Source organism: Danio aesculapii, chromosome 5 (genome assembly GCF_903798145.1).
Source record: "Danio aesculapii chromosome 5, fDanAes4.1, whole genome shotgun sequence".
Taxonomy (NCBI): domain Eukaryota; kingdom Metazoa; phylum Chordata; class Actinopteri; order Cypriniformes; family Danionidae; genus Danio; species Danio aesculapii.
Genome location: NC_079439.1, coordinates 14,426,652 through 14,443,200, shown reverse-complemented (window position 1 = coordinate 14,443,200; position 16,549 = coordinate 14,426,652). Strand labels below are relative to the sequence as shown.

Sequence of the window (16,549 nt, the reverse complement as noted above, 5' to 3'; positions counted from 1 at the left end):
GGGAGTGCTTTAGACGACCAATCACATCTGAAGATAAGAAAACGGGCCAATGAAATGCCAATTGAATTGGCGGAGCTTAGCTCCACAGCTGAAACTGATGAGCCAATTAGGGCTATATCAGTCGGCTGCTGGAGCCAGCTCATCAGAATTTGCCTGCTGAAGAGCCGATCGCTCAGCTCCCAGCTGGAGACTCAGGTGCTGTGGCAGTGGAGACACACGTCTCCGTTCCCTATTCGGGGAACGTGGGTTACGTACGTAACCAGGACGTTCCCCTTCATATGGGAACTTCAACGTGTGTCTGTTATTAAACAGACTTTTGGGAGACTGTATGGAAAGCGCCACAGCAGCTAAGCCTGTCGCGTCCCTGATGTGTAGTTTGCCAAGCCAAAGCGTGAGCGCACTGACATCACCAAGAGCGCAACCTTCCAACGTCCCCTAGGCCCAACATATTACCATTACATGGGAATAAAAGTTTTAAATCGGGGGTCGTAAGTGTGCTTTTACCTAGCTAATATAGACTAGGGATTTTGGAAATACGACAGTACGTTGGGAAAGCGTGCCAGTCCCCGAAGGGGGAGGACGCAGCGGAGACCACCTGCTACCCTGAAAGGGGAGACCTGATGGTAAGGAGACATATGGACTAGCCCTAATGAGGGGGAGTGCTACATATGATAAGCTGGTTAGCGGTTTAGGGAAGACACGGGACCGCCTAATAAGGGAGAACACACCGTGGTAATAATGCATATGACATCACCAAATGGGGATGCACATAGCTGGCACCGATCCTCAATATGCGTGTAGACCTAATGGGCATACCAACCGCACACTGAGCCATGCACTCGACTCCTCCGCTGAGTCGATGCTGGGGGCCTCGGAGGAATTCTCTAGGGTTCGCCTGAGAAGGGAAACTTACTAGTAGAATAGGAAAAAGCGCACGCATCTCCGGTTTAGGGAGCCTGGCGCAGCAAGCGTTTGTGACACCGAGCTTAATTCTCCCCCGATTGATTGGGATTTCCCAATAACCGGGAGAAAACGGCTCCACTCGGAGGTTATAAAACCTCGCAAATGTGTTAGGTGTCGCCCAACCCGCAGCTCTGCAGATATCTGTGAGAGAGGCGCCGCGTGCTAACGCCAATGAGGAAGCGACACCCTCTAGTGGAGTGCGCTCTCACGTTAGGAGGGCGCGGCTCGCCCTGGCATTGATAAGCGAGGGCGATGGCATCAACTAACCAGTGGGCCAACCTCTGTTTTGACACGGCACTTCCCTTCTGCCGGCCACCATAACAGATAAAGAGCTGTTCACATGATCTTACATTTTGCGTTCGTTCCACGTAAAGGCGCAAAGCGCGAACGGGACAAAGCAGTGAGTGGGCTGAGCCTGCCTCCTCCGCAGGCAGCGCTTGCAGGTTCACCACCTGATCTATAAATGGGGTGGTAGGAACCTTGGGCACATAGCCAGGTCGGGGTCTCAGGACAACGTGAGAGTAACCCGGCCCGAATTCAAGGCACGATTCGCTGACCGAAAATGCCTCCAGATCCCCAACTCTCTTGAATGGCGCCAATGCGATCAGCAGAGCTGTCATAATGACAGAATACAGAATCGAGTGGCTAAAACAGATCTCTCTGCAGCCACCAGGACTAAAGAGAGATCCAAGAGGGCATGAGAGGGGGGCGGGATGGATTTCATCGCCGCGCGCCTCTGAGGAATCGGATGATTAGATCATGCTTCCCGAGCGTGTTGCCATCCACCGCGTCATGATGAGCGGAGATGCCGCCACGTAAACCTTCAGTGTGGAGGGTGACAGCCTACGCTCCAGCTTATCCTGAAGGAAGGATAACACAATGCTAATCTGGCAAGTTCGGGGGTCTTCTCGGGGAGAAGCGCACCACTCAGAGAATAGACTCCACTTCAGGGCGTAGGCATGCCTCGTAGAGGGTGCTCTAGCCTGAGTGATGGTGTTAAGTACCGCGGGCGGTAAGTCACCAAAGTCCTCCGCGCTCCGTCTATGGACCACACGTGGAGGTTCCAGAGATCTGGGCGTGGGTGCCAGATGGTGCCCCGTCCCTGAGAGAGGAGGTCCTCCCTTAGGGGAATGCGCCAAGGAGGGGCCGCCGCGAGGAGTGTGAGCTCCGAAACCCAGGTCCGGTTGGGCCAGAGGGGCGCAACAAACAAGACCTGCTCCTTGTCCTCCCTGACTTTGCACAAAGTTTGTGCGATTAGGCTCACTGGGGGAAACGCATATTTGCGCGTGCCCGATGGCCAGCTGTGAGCCAGTGCATCCGTGCCGAGGGGGGCCTCGGTCAGGGAATAAAACAGCTGGCAATGTGCGTTCTCGGTGGAAGCAACAGATCGATCTGGGCTTCCCCAAAGCGCGCCCATATCAGCTGGACCGAATCGGGGTGGAGTCTCCATTCTCCTCGGGACACTAGCTGCCGTGAGAGCGCATCGGCTGCACGGTTGAGCTCGCCCGGGATGTGAATGGCACACAGTGATTTCAGCCGCGTGTGACTCCAAAGGAGCAGACGGCGAGCGAGCTGAGGCATGCGGCGAGAGCGCATACCCTCCATATGGTTGATATAAGCCACCGCCGCCATGCTGTCCGTCCTGACCAGCATGTGTTTCTGCTCCAACACCGGAAAAAAAAAAGCGGCGGAGAGCCAGATACACTGCCAACAGCTCCAGGCAGTTGATATGCCAATGCAGGCGGGGTCCGGACCACGAACCCGCGGCTGCATGCTCGTTGCACACGGCCCCCCAGCCCGTGCTGGAGGCATGTGTCATTACGACAACATGCCTGGATACTAGCCCTAGGGGCACTCCGGCCCGTAGAAAAGCCAGATCCGTCCAGGGGCTGAGGGTGCGGAGACACAGCAGAGTGATGTTCACCCGGTGCGTACCCGCGCGCCATGCCCGTCTGGGGACTCGATCGCGAAGCCAACGCTGAAGTGGTCTCATATGAAGCAAACCGAGCGGCGAGACCGCGGCTGCGGATGCCATATGCCCCAGGAGCCTCTGAAAACATTTCAGTGGGACCACTATTTTCCTGTGGAGCTCGTTACACAGGAAAGCATTAGCCTGGCGCGCTCCTCGGAGAGGCGCGCAACCATAGCAACCGAATCCAGCTCCAGCCCGAGATAAGAGATCCTCTGCACAGGGCAAAGTTTGCTCTTCTCTCGGTTGACCTGAAACCCCAACTGGTCGAGGTGCCGAAGCACTTTGACTCTGTGCATAATCAACTGATCGCGAGAGGAGGCTAAAATGAGCCAGTCATCGAGATAGTTGAGTGTGCGGATGCCCGCAAGCCGCAGTGGCGCAGAGCACCCTCCGCGAGCTTGGTGAAAACCCGCGGAGACAGAGAGAGCCCGAAGGGGAGGACTTTGTACTGCCACGCTCGTCCTTCGAACGCAAACCGGAGAAAAGGGCGGTGGCGTGGAAGAATAGAGACATGAAAATACGCGTCCTTCAGGTCTATGGCTGCAGACCAATCTTGTGGACGGACGCTCTGAAGCAAGCGTTTCTGCGTAAGCATTCTGAAAGCATTTAGTATAAATGACAGTTCAGTCTGCGCAGATCTAGGATTGGTCTTAACCCCCCGCTCTTTTTTGGGCACGATGAAATACGGGCTGTAGAACCCGGACTCCATCTCGGCTGGAGGGACCTGCTCGATTGCGTCCTTCGCCAGGAGGACCGCAATCTCCTCTCGCAAGACAGGGGCGCTCACGGGGATCACCCTCGTGAAAAGGACACCCGTGAACTTGGGAGGGCGAATAGCGAACTGAATCGCATAGCCGAGTCTGACCGTCCGTATGAGCCACCGCGATGCGCTGGGCAGCGCTAACCAGGCTGGCAGAGCGCGCGCTAATGGCACCATCGGAGCGATCACTGACGTGCCAGCGGAGGGGCAGCTCGGGATGGGAGTGCTCATCCCGGGAAGCGGTGCGTCCCGGGGAAGAGCTGAAAATAAGAGAATTTCTCTTACCTTCCTCCCTGGATCCCACGGTGAGGCCAGAGTGAGAGAAAGGAGTCCGTCCTGCTGCACTCTGAGGGCCTGAGGCGAAGGGTCCCGGTGCTGCGAGCTGAAAGGCGGAGCGTCCCAGACTGGCAGTACTCGGGCTCGCGCATCCGGAGAGAGAGGAAACTGCTCTTTTGGAAATTTGGTTGCCGCCAGCCCAGGGGCCGGCAGCGAGGAGTTTAAAGTCGTTGTGGACTGATTTAATAATCCTCGGCCCCCCACCGAGGAAAGAGCAGGTCCCCTCTTTTCCGAATGGCCCGTCCCAGGAACGCTTCGCGGTCCGTTTACTGGACTTAGCGGCGCCCTGGGGCGGGGGCGTTGCAGTCCGCGGGAGGCTCGGCATTGCCGCCTGGCCGGAGCGGGCAGCGAAAGCGGAGCAGATGAAGCCGCGGGTGGACGCCCTCGGCGAAGAGCAACCGCAGCGGAAGGGGCAGCGGGAGGAGGCAGTTTTTCGAGCCCGCTGATAGATGACCTCACCCCTCGCCTTGGACTGCTTTCACCGCGGAGAATTCCTGGGTGAACTCCCCGACGGTGTCGCCGAAAAGGCCGGCCTGGGATACGGGAGCGTTAAGAAAGCAAGCTTTGTCAACGTCTCTCATATAGCCAAGCTCAGCCAGGGGTGGCATTCCTGGACCACTAATGTGGCCATCGTCTTCCCCAGGGCACGAGCAGCTGATTTAATAGTCATGAGAGCATAATCGGTTGCCGTGCGGAGCTCATGCAGCAAGCCTGGGGGAGAACCGCCCTCCTGCATCTTGGCCAGCTTCTCGGCTTGGTAGCGTTGATAGGTGGCCATAGCGTGCAGAGCGGAGGTGGCCTGGCCCGCAGCAGTGCAGGCTCTGGCCGTGAGAGACTCAGATAACCTGCACGCTTTGGAAGGGAGTGAGGGCGGACCTCTCCGAGTGGAGCAGCTCTGCGGACAGAGCACGCTCCGCCTGGGGAATCGCCTCATAACCCCTGGCCGCTCTGTCATCGAGGGAGGTGAGAGCGGGAGCGCACGAGGACCGGGCAGAAAAATGTGCCCTCCATGCCTGCGTGAGCTCTCTGTGTACCTCCGGGAAGAAGGGGACGGGGGGTCTAAAAGGCTTCGCCTTCTTCACCCCCACGTAACACCCATCTAAGCGGTCCGGCCGCGGTTCTGGGGGACAAGCCATCTCCAGTCCCACGGCCGAAGCAGCCCGGAATAACACGGCTAACATGTCCGACTCCAGATCCGAAACCTCACTGATAACCCCGGAGGGTGGCAGGGGGTCCGGATCTTCATCAGAGCATGTCAGCCCGCCCTCCGATGCAGCGATGGACATCACGTCCCCGGTGTCATCTAATGAGAGCGCGGCCAACCCAGAGGATGGACCAGCGCTAACACTCGAAGCAGAAACAGAGCGCACTGACGAGGAGCGAGGGGTCCGCGGGCCCGAAGGCGACGGATTAGCCCCCACTGTAACCCTCAGGCCTGCCCGAGTGCTAACCGCTTGGCGGGGAGCAGCAGGGGTGACTTGCCCTAATAAAAGAGCTCGCCGCGACCTCAGTTGCGCAACAGTCAAGCCATCGCAATGCGGGCAGAACTGTCCGCGAGCACCGCATCAACATGTTGGACCCCCAAGCATGTGACGCAGTACTCGTGCCTGTCATCCGGGGAGAGGAAACCACCGCATCCAGAAACGCACGGTCGAAACGACATCTTTAAAAAGACGCGCTGCACGACCGTGTGCTCTCTTAGGGAATTCTGCTCTTTTAACAAACTGCTCTTTCAGGTCACCAGCGAAACGCCAAGGGGACGGCAAACCCAGCTCGACCGCCGCTAGAACGTCTTCCCTCGCACTGGTGAGAATAATGCTTTCTTCAATGTTGGAAGTCAGCTCAGCAGAAGGGTTCTTCAGTCTCAGATCGGGTCTGAAGCAACAATTCTGATGAGCTGGCTCCAGCAGCCGACTGATATAGCCCTAATTGGCTCATCAGTTTCAGCTGTGGAGCTAAGCTCCGCCAATTCAATTGGCATTTCATTGGCCCGTTTTCTTATCTTCAGATGTGATTGGTCGTCTAAAGCACTCCCAAAAGTCTGTTTAATAACAGACACACGTTGAAGTTCCCATATGAAGGGGAACTAATGTTAATGAGTACTGTGAATTTAATCTGTTTGAGTAAACAAAGCAATTTGAGCACAATTAAACCCAATAAATGAAGAGAACTCAAGCCAACTGAGTACTGTAAAACCCAATAAGTTAAGGCAGCTCAAACCGTTTGAGGAAAACGATTGCAACAAACCATTTGAGTTAAAAAAATTATCTATACGAGTACTGTGAACTTACTCCATTTAAGTTGAAGTAATGAGGTATTTAATTAACTCATTACCTTCAACACTGAGTTTAAAACTCTTTTCAAATGAGTAGAATTAACTTTCAGTCAGTTTTGAGTTAACTACACTCATTTCATTTGATAAAGTTGACTGTTGGGTTTTACAGTGTACTGTTGGTGAACACTGATCTAGGTGAACAATTAATCTGTGCAAGTTAATCCACTGAAAACATGATCCACATGCAGTTTTATTTAGAATCGTCAGGCAGGCGATGGTCAGCAGGTCCAAACAGTATCATTAGGGCAATCCAGAAGTGTAGTCGAGGTCACAGGCAATGGGGTTAAAAACAGGCTGCAAACAACATACACAAGAAAACAAGGTAAGGGTCAAGAAAAACAGACAGACTGAACATGGATAACACTTCATAATGTTACAGGTCAATGACAACAACAAGACTCAGCAATGTGTATGGGAATGTGAGCAGCAGGGCTTGCAAAATCTGGTAGCCTGAAGTTAGAACTGAATTTAGAAATAGTTTTGGAACAAATCTTTGTGCTTTAACAAAACATTTTGTCAGTCGGATCACCAAAATCTACACCTTGCCTGGCGGGCTATCTAGATAACATGCCTGCCACTGTGTACATATATTTTGGTAGCCCGACTGAAAAAACAATAACCCCAGGACTTCAGGCTACCAGATTTTGTGAGACCTGAGCAGCATATATAGTCTGTGTAATCAGTCTTTGATGAACTTCCAGCTGTGTGTGTGTGCAATCATCGGTGATCCGGAGCATGTGTGTGTGAGGTGCATGACGGGAGTTGTAGTTCATATCAGTGGCAGACTTGTAGTTCTGGTGATAATGAATGTTCTCCCAAGGCTTATCACTGGTGATTGTGACAGTCTGACAGTTTGCTTCTGTGTTTGGAGTGGCGATTCTTCTCTGTTGACGTCAGTTTGATGACATCAACCACAATATTCTTAGCCATGCCTCCGTTAATTTGCTACAAGGAATTAATGCACAAAAAGAAAGCTCCGCCCCCTACTCAATATTCAGTTTATGTTATAAGTACATCAACATACTGAAATAAAAGTCTCTGCAACTTCATAATCACACAGACTTTAAATGATTATTGCAAAATGATCTGCTCTCTGAAAAGATAATAGTGTTTCCTAAGAAAGTTTTTTATGTGTTGGAGTGAAAGTTTTGTTCTCTGCGCTGTGCAGGTGAAGGTGAATATTCTGGGTGAGGTGGTGGAGAAGGGCAGCACTGCTCTCGGAGTGGATCTGTCTTCGTTCAGTCTTCATTCTGCCATCTATTCTGCCCGACCTGACGTACGGTGTCTGCTGCACCTCCACACTCCAGCCACAGCCGCGGTAATAAAACACACACAGAGTCTCTGAGCAAAAACAACCCCATTAAGCTTTTATTTACGTATTTGTACCACATATGAATGTATAACTAATAATAATAATGAATCATTTTATTTATAAATGGCGCCTTTCTGGACACCCCAAGGTCACATTAAAACAAACATGCCAAAAAACAGTTAATAAAACACTGCCAAACTTAATTTCAAATAAATGTAGAATGAGAAAGTTACAAATACAAACACAACTTAAATTAAAAAAACAAACAAACATGATAAGTAGTCATAAGAAACTCTGCTTAAAAAGATGGCTCTTAAGTCTGGGTCTTAACTAAATACTAAGGTAATATTTTTGTTAATTGTTTAATATTTATATGTCATATATCACATTTATTCAGGTATTTATGTATTACCGAGTTCATGAAACTCAGTTATCCTCCCTGTATTACTGTATAACAAAATATAAGTAAATTTATCTACTATACATATGTCAGTAATTTTATTTATCTAGTCTTCTAGAATTGAATTATGTGTATTAGGACTAGTTTTGTGTAATACTTGCTATTTCGTCACCTTGGAATTATAAGGTTCTATCTGCGTTCAGAGTGATTTTGAGATATTGAGCTTCAAAAGTTTTTGCATTTCATATAGCAAACAGTATGTGTGTAACAGTTGTTTTTTTAAATAGAAAGTCTTAAAATGTAAACAACTTTTTAAAAAAACATTCCATAATGTAAATAAGTTGTCATTTAAAAAGAATATGTCAATAACTCAATTTTGACAAAAATGCCAGATATAACCTTTTAATTCTAAGGTGACGATTTATTTGTACATCAAGGGTTTTTAACACATAAGTTACAAGAATTTATTTATTGCTTGTCTGCTTATTTTTGTTTTGTTTTATTAACATAAATGATTGAATTGAATTGAATTTTGTTTTCTTTTATTAATATAAATGATTTTATTTACTTTATTTTATCAACATAAATTATTTTCTTTTAATTTATTTTATTATTTTCTTTTATTTATTTTTTTATTAATATGAAAGATTTAATTTTATTAACGGGAATGATTGTAATTTATTAACGCAAGTTATTTTATTTTATTAACATAAATCATTTTATTTTAATTTATTTTATTATTTTATTTTATTAATATATTTTTAATCATGTGAATGATTTTATTTTATTAACAAATGATTTAATTTTATTTTTATTAATATAAATGTTTTTCTATTTTTTAGCATGTTGGCTTTTATTTTATTGACATGAATGGTTGTATTTTATTTTATATTTTATTAATATGAATGATTTTATTTTACTTTATTAACATGAATGATTTTATTTTATTTTATCTTATTTTATTTATTTATTTTTTTTTTTTTGTATTTTACTTTATTGTATTTTATTGCTGGTCTGTTTATTTGCTGATTTTTCAGGTATTTGTACGCCTTGGGTTTGTAAAACATAAATAACTTTATTTTTTTCTATTTAAGCAGCTGAATTTGGGAACAGATATGCACACATAAACATATTCTTAAAACACAAAAATAATGACAATCACACATAAAATCATTTAATTTCATTAAATTTATTTAAAAAATGAACCATTCTATTATTTAAAAAAATTGTTTTCAATATTATATCATTTTAGAAACGTCTCCAATTAATTATAATAATTAATGACATTTTAATTTACATAAATACATTACTGAATTACGAGTGCTGATTTTTTTAAATCACTAAGCTTCCCCTTTTCCAGTCATCACTGCATTCTCTCATTAATCTTAATGTCTATTTTCTTATTTCAGCTCTGATCCTATAGCATACCTTACCACCATTAATGTTTCATGTAGGTGTCAGCCATGAAATGTGGCCTTCTTCCGCTGTCCCATGAGGCTTTGCTGGTGGGCGAAGTGGCTTATTATGACTATAATGGAGTAATGGAGGAAGAAGAGGATCGAGTGGAGCTGCAGAAGAGCCTCGGCCCCACATGCAAGGTTAGATCACACATTACAGTAAACATCCGGGCTGTTAGGATTGAAAAGAGCTTGATGAAGTATTCTAGCTGATCTCTCTTTCCTGTTTTTGTTCAGGTGTTAGTATTGAGGAACCATGGGATTGTGGCACTGGGAGAATCAGTGGAGGAGGCCTTTTACACAATCTACCACATCCAGACCGCCTGTCAAATACAGGTAGGTGAAAATAAATGAAATTAAAAAGCTTCCCATGTGGACAAAATGTAGGAGAATAGATTAGTGGGGCAGTAGGACAAAGTGAGAGTGAATATTAGTGTTCAGAGATTCAGGCTGCGTCCGCACTATTTCAGTTCTACACTCAACGGCCACTTTATTAGGTACACCGTACTAGTATCGGGTTGGACCACCTTTTGCCTTCAGTCATTGTGAAAACTGACAGGACCATTCGTTTTTGTTGGCTGGGATGAACATGTTTGATCATGCTGCAGTGCTGTGCTGTTCTGGCAGGTGGCAGCACTGTGCAGTGCCGGAGGAGAACAAAACCTTATCATGCTGGACCGCAACATTCACCGGCCGGTTGCCAAAGGCACTGTGGGCTGGGCAGGATCCACCTTTGGCCCCATGCAGAAGAGCAGGCTGGGGGAGCACGAGTTTGAAGCTTTGATGAGGACACTGGACAATCTGGTTAGTTGATTAACATGTTCAGTAACTTGATAATTTACATTGTTACATATAATATTGACAGTGCATTACATATAAAATACAATTCTTATGCATTTGTTCCCATTTATATTATATTATGCATAATATAAAATTAAATTTAAAATGCTCTTTATATGATTGTTTCTTTACATATTTTATTGCCAATGATAACCAATAATAATAAAGTGCTCAGACTATTTCGGTACATATGAGTTCATAGATAAACATTATCATTTGTATTAAGTTAAATATATGCATAATATAAAAATGTCAATTTAAAGTACTTCATTAGTAATTTTGTGTACATATAGTGTTTCTAAAGCATCATACACAAAACAGCAAACACAGAAAACATACATTTAATGTTTAATATAATATATGTGGAAAGTATACATGACTCATTCGAGAATTGCGGGTACATTTCAAGCATTTAACCATTATTGATGTAAAACAATGCAAATTGCTTAAAAATGAAGGAGAACATTTAATTCTGTTACTAATTACTGTTTAACATATTGTTGACACTAACAATGTTGACGGTAACAGAGTTGACATTTTCCACCATTTTGTGCCGTAGCTCAAGATGCTAACTTCAGATCAGATACCACACGGTCAAAACTGAAATTTCCACCAGAGAAAGGGACATCGCTTAGAGCAAGTCACACACTGATTTCTATCAGTGCTAACAGAAAAACAGCTGTTTAAACAGAAAACTAAAAGCTTGGTCACATGAGTAGCAAAGAATGTTAAAAGGAACTATCATCCAGCATGCAGGGTGTATAGATATCCATTTATTCAAGAAAAGAACCTCAATTTTTTATGTTTTTGAAAGAACGCTTCAGACAGTGTCTAAATCTTTCCAGTTTTATGAGCTGAAAAACATCATTAATCTACATGGAGGTGAGTTGGTGGATCAGATGACTTCCAATGTATAATGCGTCTGGTCATAAAAGCCACAAAATCTGCTTTTTACCTTTTTATCTTTTACCTTTTATCTTTATCTGTTATGCTGTTTTATAACTGATGTAACGGTTGACCAGAACTTACAGGAACAGACACAAAATGTGTTTTTTATAAGTGAACTTACAAATAATACAGAAAAATAGAGTAAACACACCAAATAGATGATAATTAGGTCAAATTATTTCATGAGAATTGAAGCTGAATGTATGACTTAGGAGGCAGAGATGGTCAAAATAGCTGTAGTGAGTGTCTCTAAGTTAATATAGAAAACAGTTTTATTAAGGTTTTTGTTTTTGAAAAATCTTATCTTGGAGATCCAAAATTTATCCTTATTATAGAGTCACCATGTATATAGTGAGAGAGAAAAGGCACATTTAAAACCCCCTTTTTTAAGAGATAAAGAAAAGGAAAGAAAGAAAGGGAAAGAAAGAAAGAAAGAAAGAAAGAAAGAAAGAAAGAAAGAAAGAAAGAAAGAAAGAAAGAAAGAAAGAAAGAAAGAAAAGAGAAAGAAAAAAGGAGGAAAAAGAAAGAAAAAAGGAGGAAAAAGAAAGAAAAAAGGAGGAAGAAAGAAAGAAAGAAAGAAAGAAAAAAGGAGAAAAAAAGAAAGAAAAAAGGAGGGGAAAAAAGAACGAAAAAGGAGGAAGAAAGAAAAAAGAAAGAAAGAAAAAATAAGGAAAGAAAAAAGAAGGAAGGAAAAAAGAAAGAAAAAAGAAGGAAGGAAAGAAAGAAAGAAACAGAAAGAAAGAAAGAAAGAAAGAAAAAAGAAGGAAAGAAAAAAGAAGGAAAGAAAAAAGAAGGAAAAGAAAGAAAGAAAGAAAGAAAGAAAGAAAGAAACAGAAAGAAAGAAAGAAAGAAAGAAAAAAGAGGAAAGAAAAAAGAAGGAAAGAAAAAAGAAGGAAAGAAAGAAAGAAAGAAAGAAAGAAAGAAAGAAAGAAAGAAAGAAAGAAAGAAAGAAAGAAAGAAAGAAAAAAAAGGAGCAAAAAAGAAAGAAAAAAGAAAGAAAGAAAGAAAGAAAAGAAGAAAAAAGAAAGAAAAGAAACAAAGAGAAAGAAAGAAAGAAAGAAAGAAAGAAAGAAAGAAAGAAAGAAAGAAAGAAAGAAAGACTAGAGCAGTTGTCTCTTGACATCTGATCTCTTGCTGTTTGTTCTTCAGGGTTACCGTACAGGATATGCCTACCGGTTCCCGGTTCTGCTGGAGCGCTCCAGAACCCGGAGAGAGGTGGAGGTTCCTGCCACCGTCACCTCATTTTCCTTCCATGAAGATGGAGTTCAGCCTCACCCTCGTCTCCATCCTCACACCCAGAGACAGCAGCAGAAGACCAGATGGCTGAACACCCCAAACGTCTATCAGAAAGTCAACCAGGATCAGGCCAGCCCGGGACATCGCACTACGGTCAGAAAGAAGTCTTCTGTACAGTCAAACCAGAAATTATTCAGACGTGTTTATCACATTATCACAGTTTATTTACTGCGGTTTAGACAATGGTAATAAAATATGACAAGAACTCAAATTCCTATTGATGAAGAACATTGATAGAAAGGTTTACTAATGTAAATGTAATGGATTACTGTCAAGTAACAATGTTTACAACTACCAATACTTTATTGTTCACTCTTAGCCTTAATGACAGCCGACTCATACAGAAATCTGATCTATGGCCATATATAAACATATATAGCAACCTGTCGCTAATATATTTGAACATATATGTTTACATTTGTAATTCCAAAGATTGAAGAAGTATATACAGCACGTAAACAACCTTTTCTTTTTGCAATATTTTGAAATATACAGTTGAAGTCAAAATTATTAGCCCCACTGTGATTTTTATTTTATTTTGTTTAGAGTAAGAAATTTTCTCACTGTATTTCCTACAATATTTTTTTCTTCTGGACAAAGTCTTATATGTTTTGTTTCGGCTAGAATAAAATCAGTTTTAATTTTTTTTTTAACCATTGTAAGGTCAATATTATTAGCCCCCTTAAGCTATATTTTTGTTTCGATTGTGAACAAACCACTGTCTAATTATCCTAACTTCCCTTGTTAACCTAATTAAGCTAGTAACACTATTAAATTGCATGTTAAGCTAATAATTATTAGGGGGCTAATAATTCTGACCTGAACCGTATGTTTTACACAACATATGAAATATTTGATATAGTTGAAATCCAAACATATGAAATCCGTCATATATGTAATTTGCATATATTCGCATATATTAGATGTCTATATGGCTGTAGTCTTTTGTAAAACAGATTCATGCAAACCTCCAGGTATGGACAGATATTTTCAACATCACCATTTTGACAAAACAGAGAGCAGAGTTCATTCATTCATTCATTTTCGGCTTAGTCCTTTTATTAATCTGGGGTCACCACAGCGGAATGAACCACCAATTTATCCAGCTATGTTTTAGCTTATTGGGTAATTTAGCTTACCCAATTCACCACATGTCTTTCTTTGGACTGTGGGGGAAACCAGAGCACCCGGAGGAAACCCACGCAAACACGGGGAGAACATGCAAACTCCACACAGAAATTCCAACTGACCCAGCTAGGGCTCAAACCAGCGACCTTCTTGCTGTGAGGCGACATCGCTACCCACTGCGCCACCGCGTTGCCCCAAAGAGCAAAGTTTCATAATGCAATTGAAAAGCATAAATAAACTGAATTCATCTGTAAATCTTCAAAAACTGATGTTTTATACAGTGCTCAAAAGAAACCCAAAATGAACCTTCAATGTGCAACACAAACACCCCTGTTAAAATCTCTAAAATAATGTTTTTAATATGCTGTGGACTGAATCGCTCACATTTTACAACAAGGCTTCATTAGTTCATCATGTATTTACTGACATTAACTAAGTATGAACAATACTGACAGCATTTTTTGAATCATAGTTCAACATTTACTAAATCATTGTTAACACTCAAAGTCATGCTAACAATGTTCTAACAATGAACAACTGTATTTTCATTAACTAACATTGACTAACATCAACAAATACTGTAATATATATATTGTTCATTGCTTGTTCAAGTTACCACTGAATCTTTTATTCAGCCACTAACCATTCATATTTTCTTCTCCAAGTATCAGTGTTTGTGAATGAGTAAGCCAGTGAGCGTGTTCAGAAAATAGTCTGACTGTGAATCATAGGATATTATTGGTATAATGGCGTATTCGTTACATCACGCTGTGGGGGAGGACTGGTGTTTCTCTCCCACCTCCCTTTTCTCCTTCTCTGCAATGCAGGGGGAGATATTTTATTGCCAGAACACTCTCTGCAGTGATCACACCGCCCTCTCCTGGCTACTTTCAGATCTGTCGCACGTTTCTCTTTAATATTTCCCTCAAAATTTTGTAATAGAAAAAATGTGAGTAATAAAAATCTAAGTGTGAAATGACGTGCTTTTGAATTTCTCCTGTATTGATTTCTTCTCTTTCAGTGGCAGAAGTCTGAGGAAATCACACAAGGCAGTGGACGAGCCATAAAGATTGAGAATCCGAACCAGTTTGTTCCTCTGTTCACCAATCCAAAAGAAGTCCTTGAGACTAGAAATAAGGTATTTTTCATTATTGACTGAATTTCTGCATCAGTATGGTTTGATGGCCATCAGGAAGAAGGAGAACCGAAGAACTTTAAATGATTTTATTAAATAAATAAACATCTGCTATATGGAAGTCCTCAGGTTGGCGTCAACAGAACTCAAAATGCTACATGCAACTACAAAATGCTAATGCTAATGCCACTACAAACGCGGAAGCAAATAGTCAGACTTTGAGAAACATTAAGAAAACAAAAAAAATTCGGTGGATTAACTTGCATGGATTATTTACCTTAAAAATGTGAGCTAGCTGAAAAAAACATTTTACATTTTGATTTCAAGCGGTCTTTAAGAAGCAATGTACTAAGTCAGAACTTAATTACGATATGGTATGTGTGAAATGTGGTGGTATTGCTTTAAGTCGTTTCATATTTTAATACAATTAATGTTTAACTTTTCTTTTCAGTTGAGTTATTTATTACAGCTAAAAGACGCTGTTTGACTGAAATTTTAAGAGCTCACACATAGCTGATGATTGATTATAAGCAAGTTTGGCATGCTGTCCCGAGAGAGAGCCCTGAGCTCAAAAGGTCCTTGAGCCCTGGGCTCCCTCCTGTTTGCAGGGCAAGAGTGGAGCTCTGAGCTCAGGTAGGTCTCCAGAACTCACACTTTTTGTTTTTTTTGATAAGAGCCGATGACAGAAAATGATTGCTATGAAGAGATGTGCTGCTGGATTAGAGTTTGACTGTAGTGCTAAATTTAGATTGATCAATTCACTTGGAGTGCATGTTTTTGGAATGTGGGAGGAAACCGGAGAACCCGGGGGAAACCCACGCGAGCACGGGAAGAACATGCTAACTTCGCACAGAAACGAAAGCCGGCCTGTTAAAGGTCTAGAACCTGTGACGTTCTTGCTGTGAGGCAACAGTGTTAATCACTGGGCCACTGTGTGGAAGGGGGGATTCTTCAAATCGAAGATGGCTGTAGTGAGAAACCCTGGCTCTTTATAGTGGGTTAGGAATCGACTGATTGGTGGATCATACAAAGTTAATGCAGAACCAGCCGTGTTCAATCATAATCACATGATCCTCTCGAAATTAGTTTATAAATAAACCTCAATTAAATGATTAGTAGTTTATCTCGTCTACGCATTGAGATTTATAGGGTTTTTAATTACAATTGAGTCACGTAATTACATTACCTATTGGGTAACTAAATTACTTTTCGAACTAAGTCATTAGAAAAGTAATTTAAATACAGTTTTATTTATGTAATTTGTAATTAGTAACTACTTTTTTAAAGTAACTCACCTAACACTCAAACTCACCTAGCCCCACTTGCTACAATCAGTACTGAACATTACGATTTTATTGGCTAAAAAATGAAACTTTAATTATTAAGATCTTACTTTCCAAACACTGGGTCCAGTGTTGCCAGATTGGATGGTTTTGAATTTGATTTTGCTGGTAAAAAAAAATAAATGGCATAGGCGGGTTGACAAAATTTGGGCGGTTTTGAAACAACTTTTAAAAGCAACTGATTCAACAAAACATAACTGTGTTCTCCTACTCCATTCAGCATAGTGACCAGTGCATAGCACAAACCATGTAGGCCCAGCCACAAGAGGAGGTGAAGGAAAGTTGTATCAAAATCTGACTCCCCTTCGCATGCACGTGCATCAC

General features: G+C 42.8%; 1 protein-coding gene across 4 annotated transcripts in view; it reads left to right on the top strand.

Annotated features, from left to right (window-relative positions):
- add2 (adducin 2 (beta)) overlaps window positions 1-16,549 on the top strand; it is a 63,094-nt gene that overhangs the window by 31,105 nt on the left and 15,440 nt on the right. For all 4 annotated transcript variants that reach the window (XM_056457428.1, XM_056457427.1, XM_056457430.1 and 1 more), the window contains 6 exons: window positions 7,535-7,684; window positions 9,533-9,676; window positions 9,773-9,871; window positions 10,163-10,339; window positions 12,473-12,712; window positions 14,769-14,885. In XM_056457428.1, the coding sequence (XP_056313403.1) occupies window positions 7,535-7,684; window positions 9,533-9,676; window positions 9,773-9,871; window positions 10,163-10,339; window positions 12,473-12,712; window positions 14,769-14,885 (927 nt within the window). The remainder of the gene's footprint in view (window positions 1-7,534; window positions 7,685-9,532; window positions 9,677-9,772; window positions 9,872-10,162; window positions 10,340-12,472; window positions 12,713-14,768; window positions 14,886-16,549) is intronic.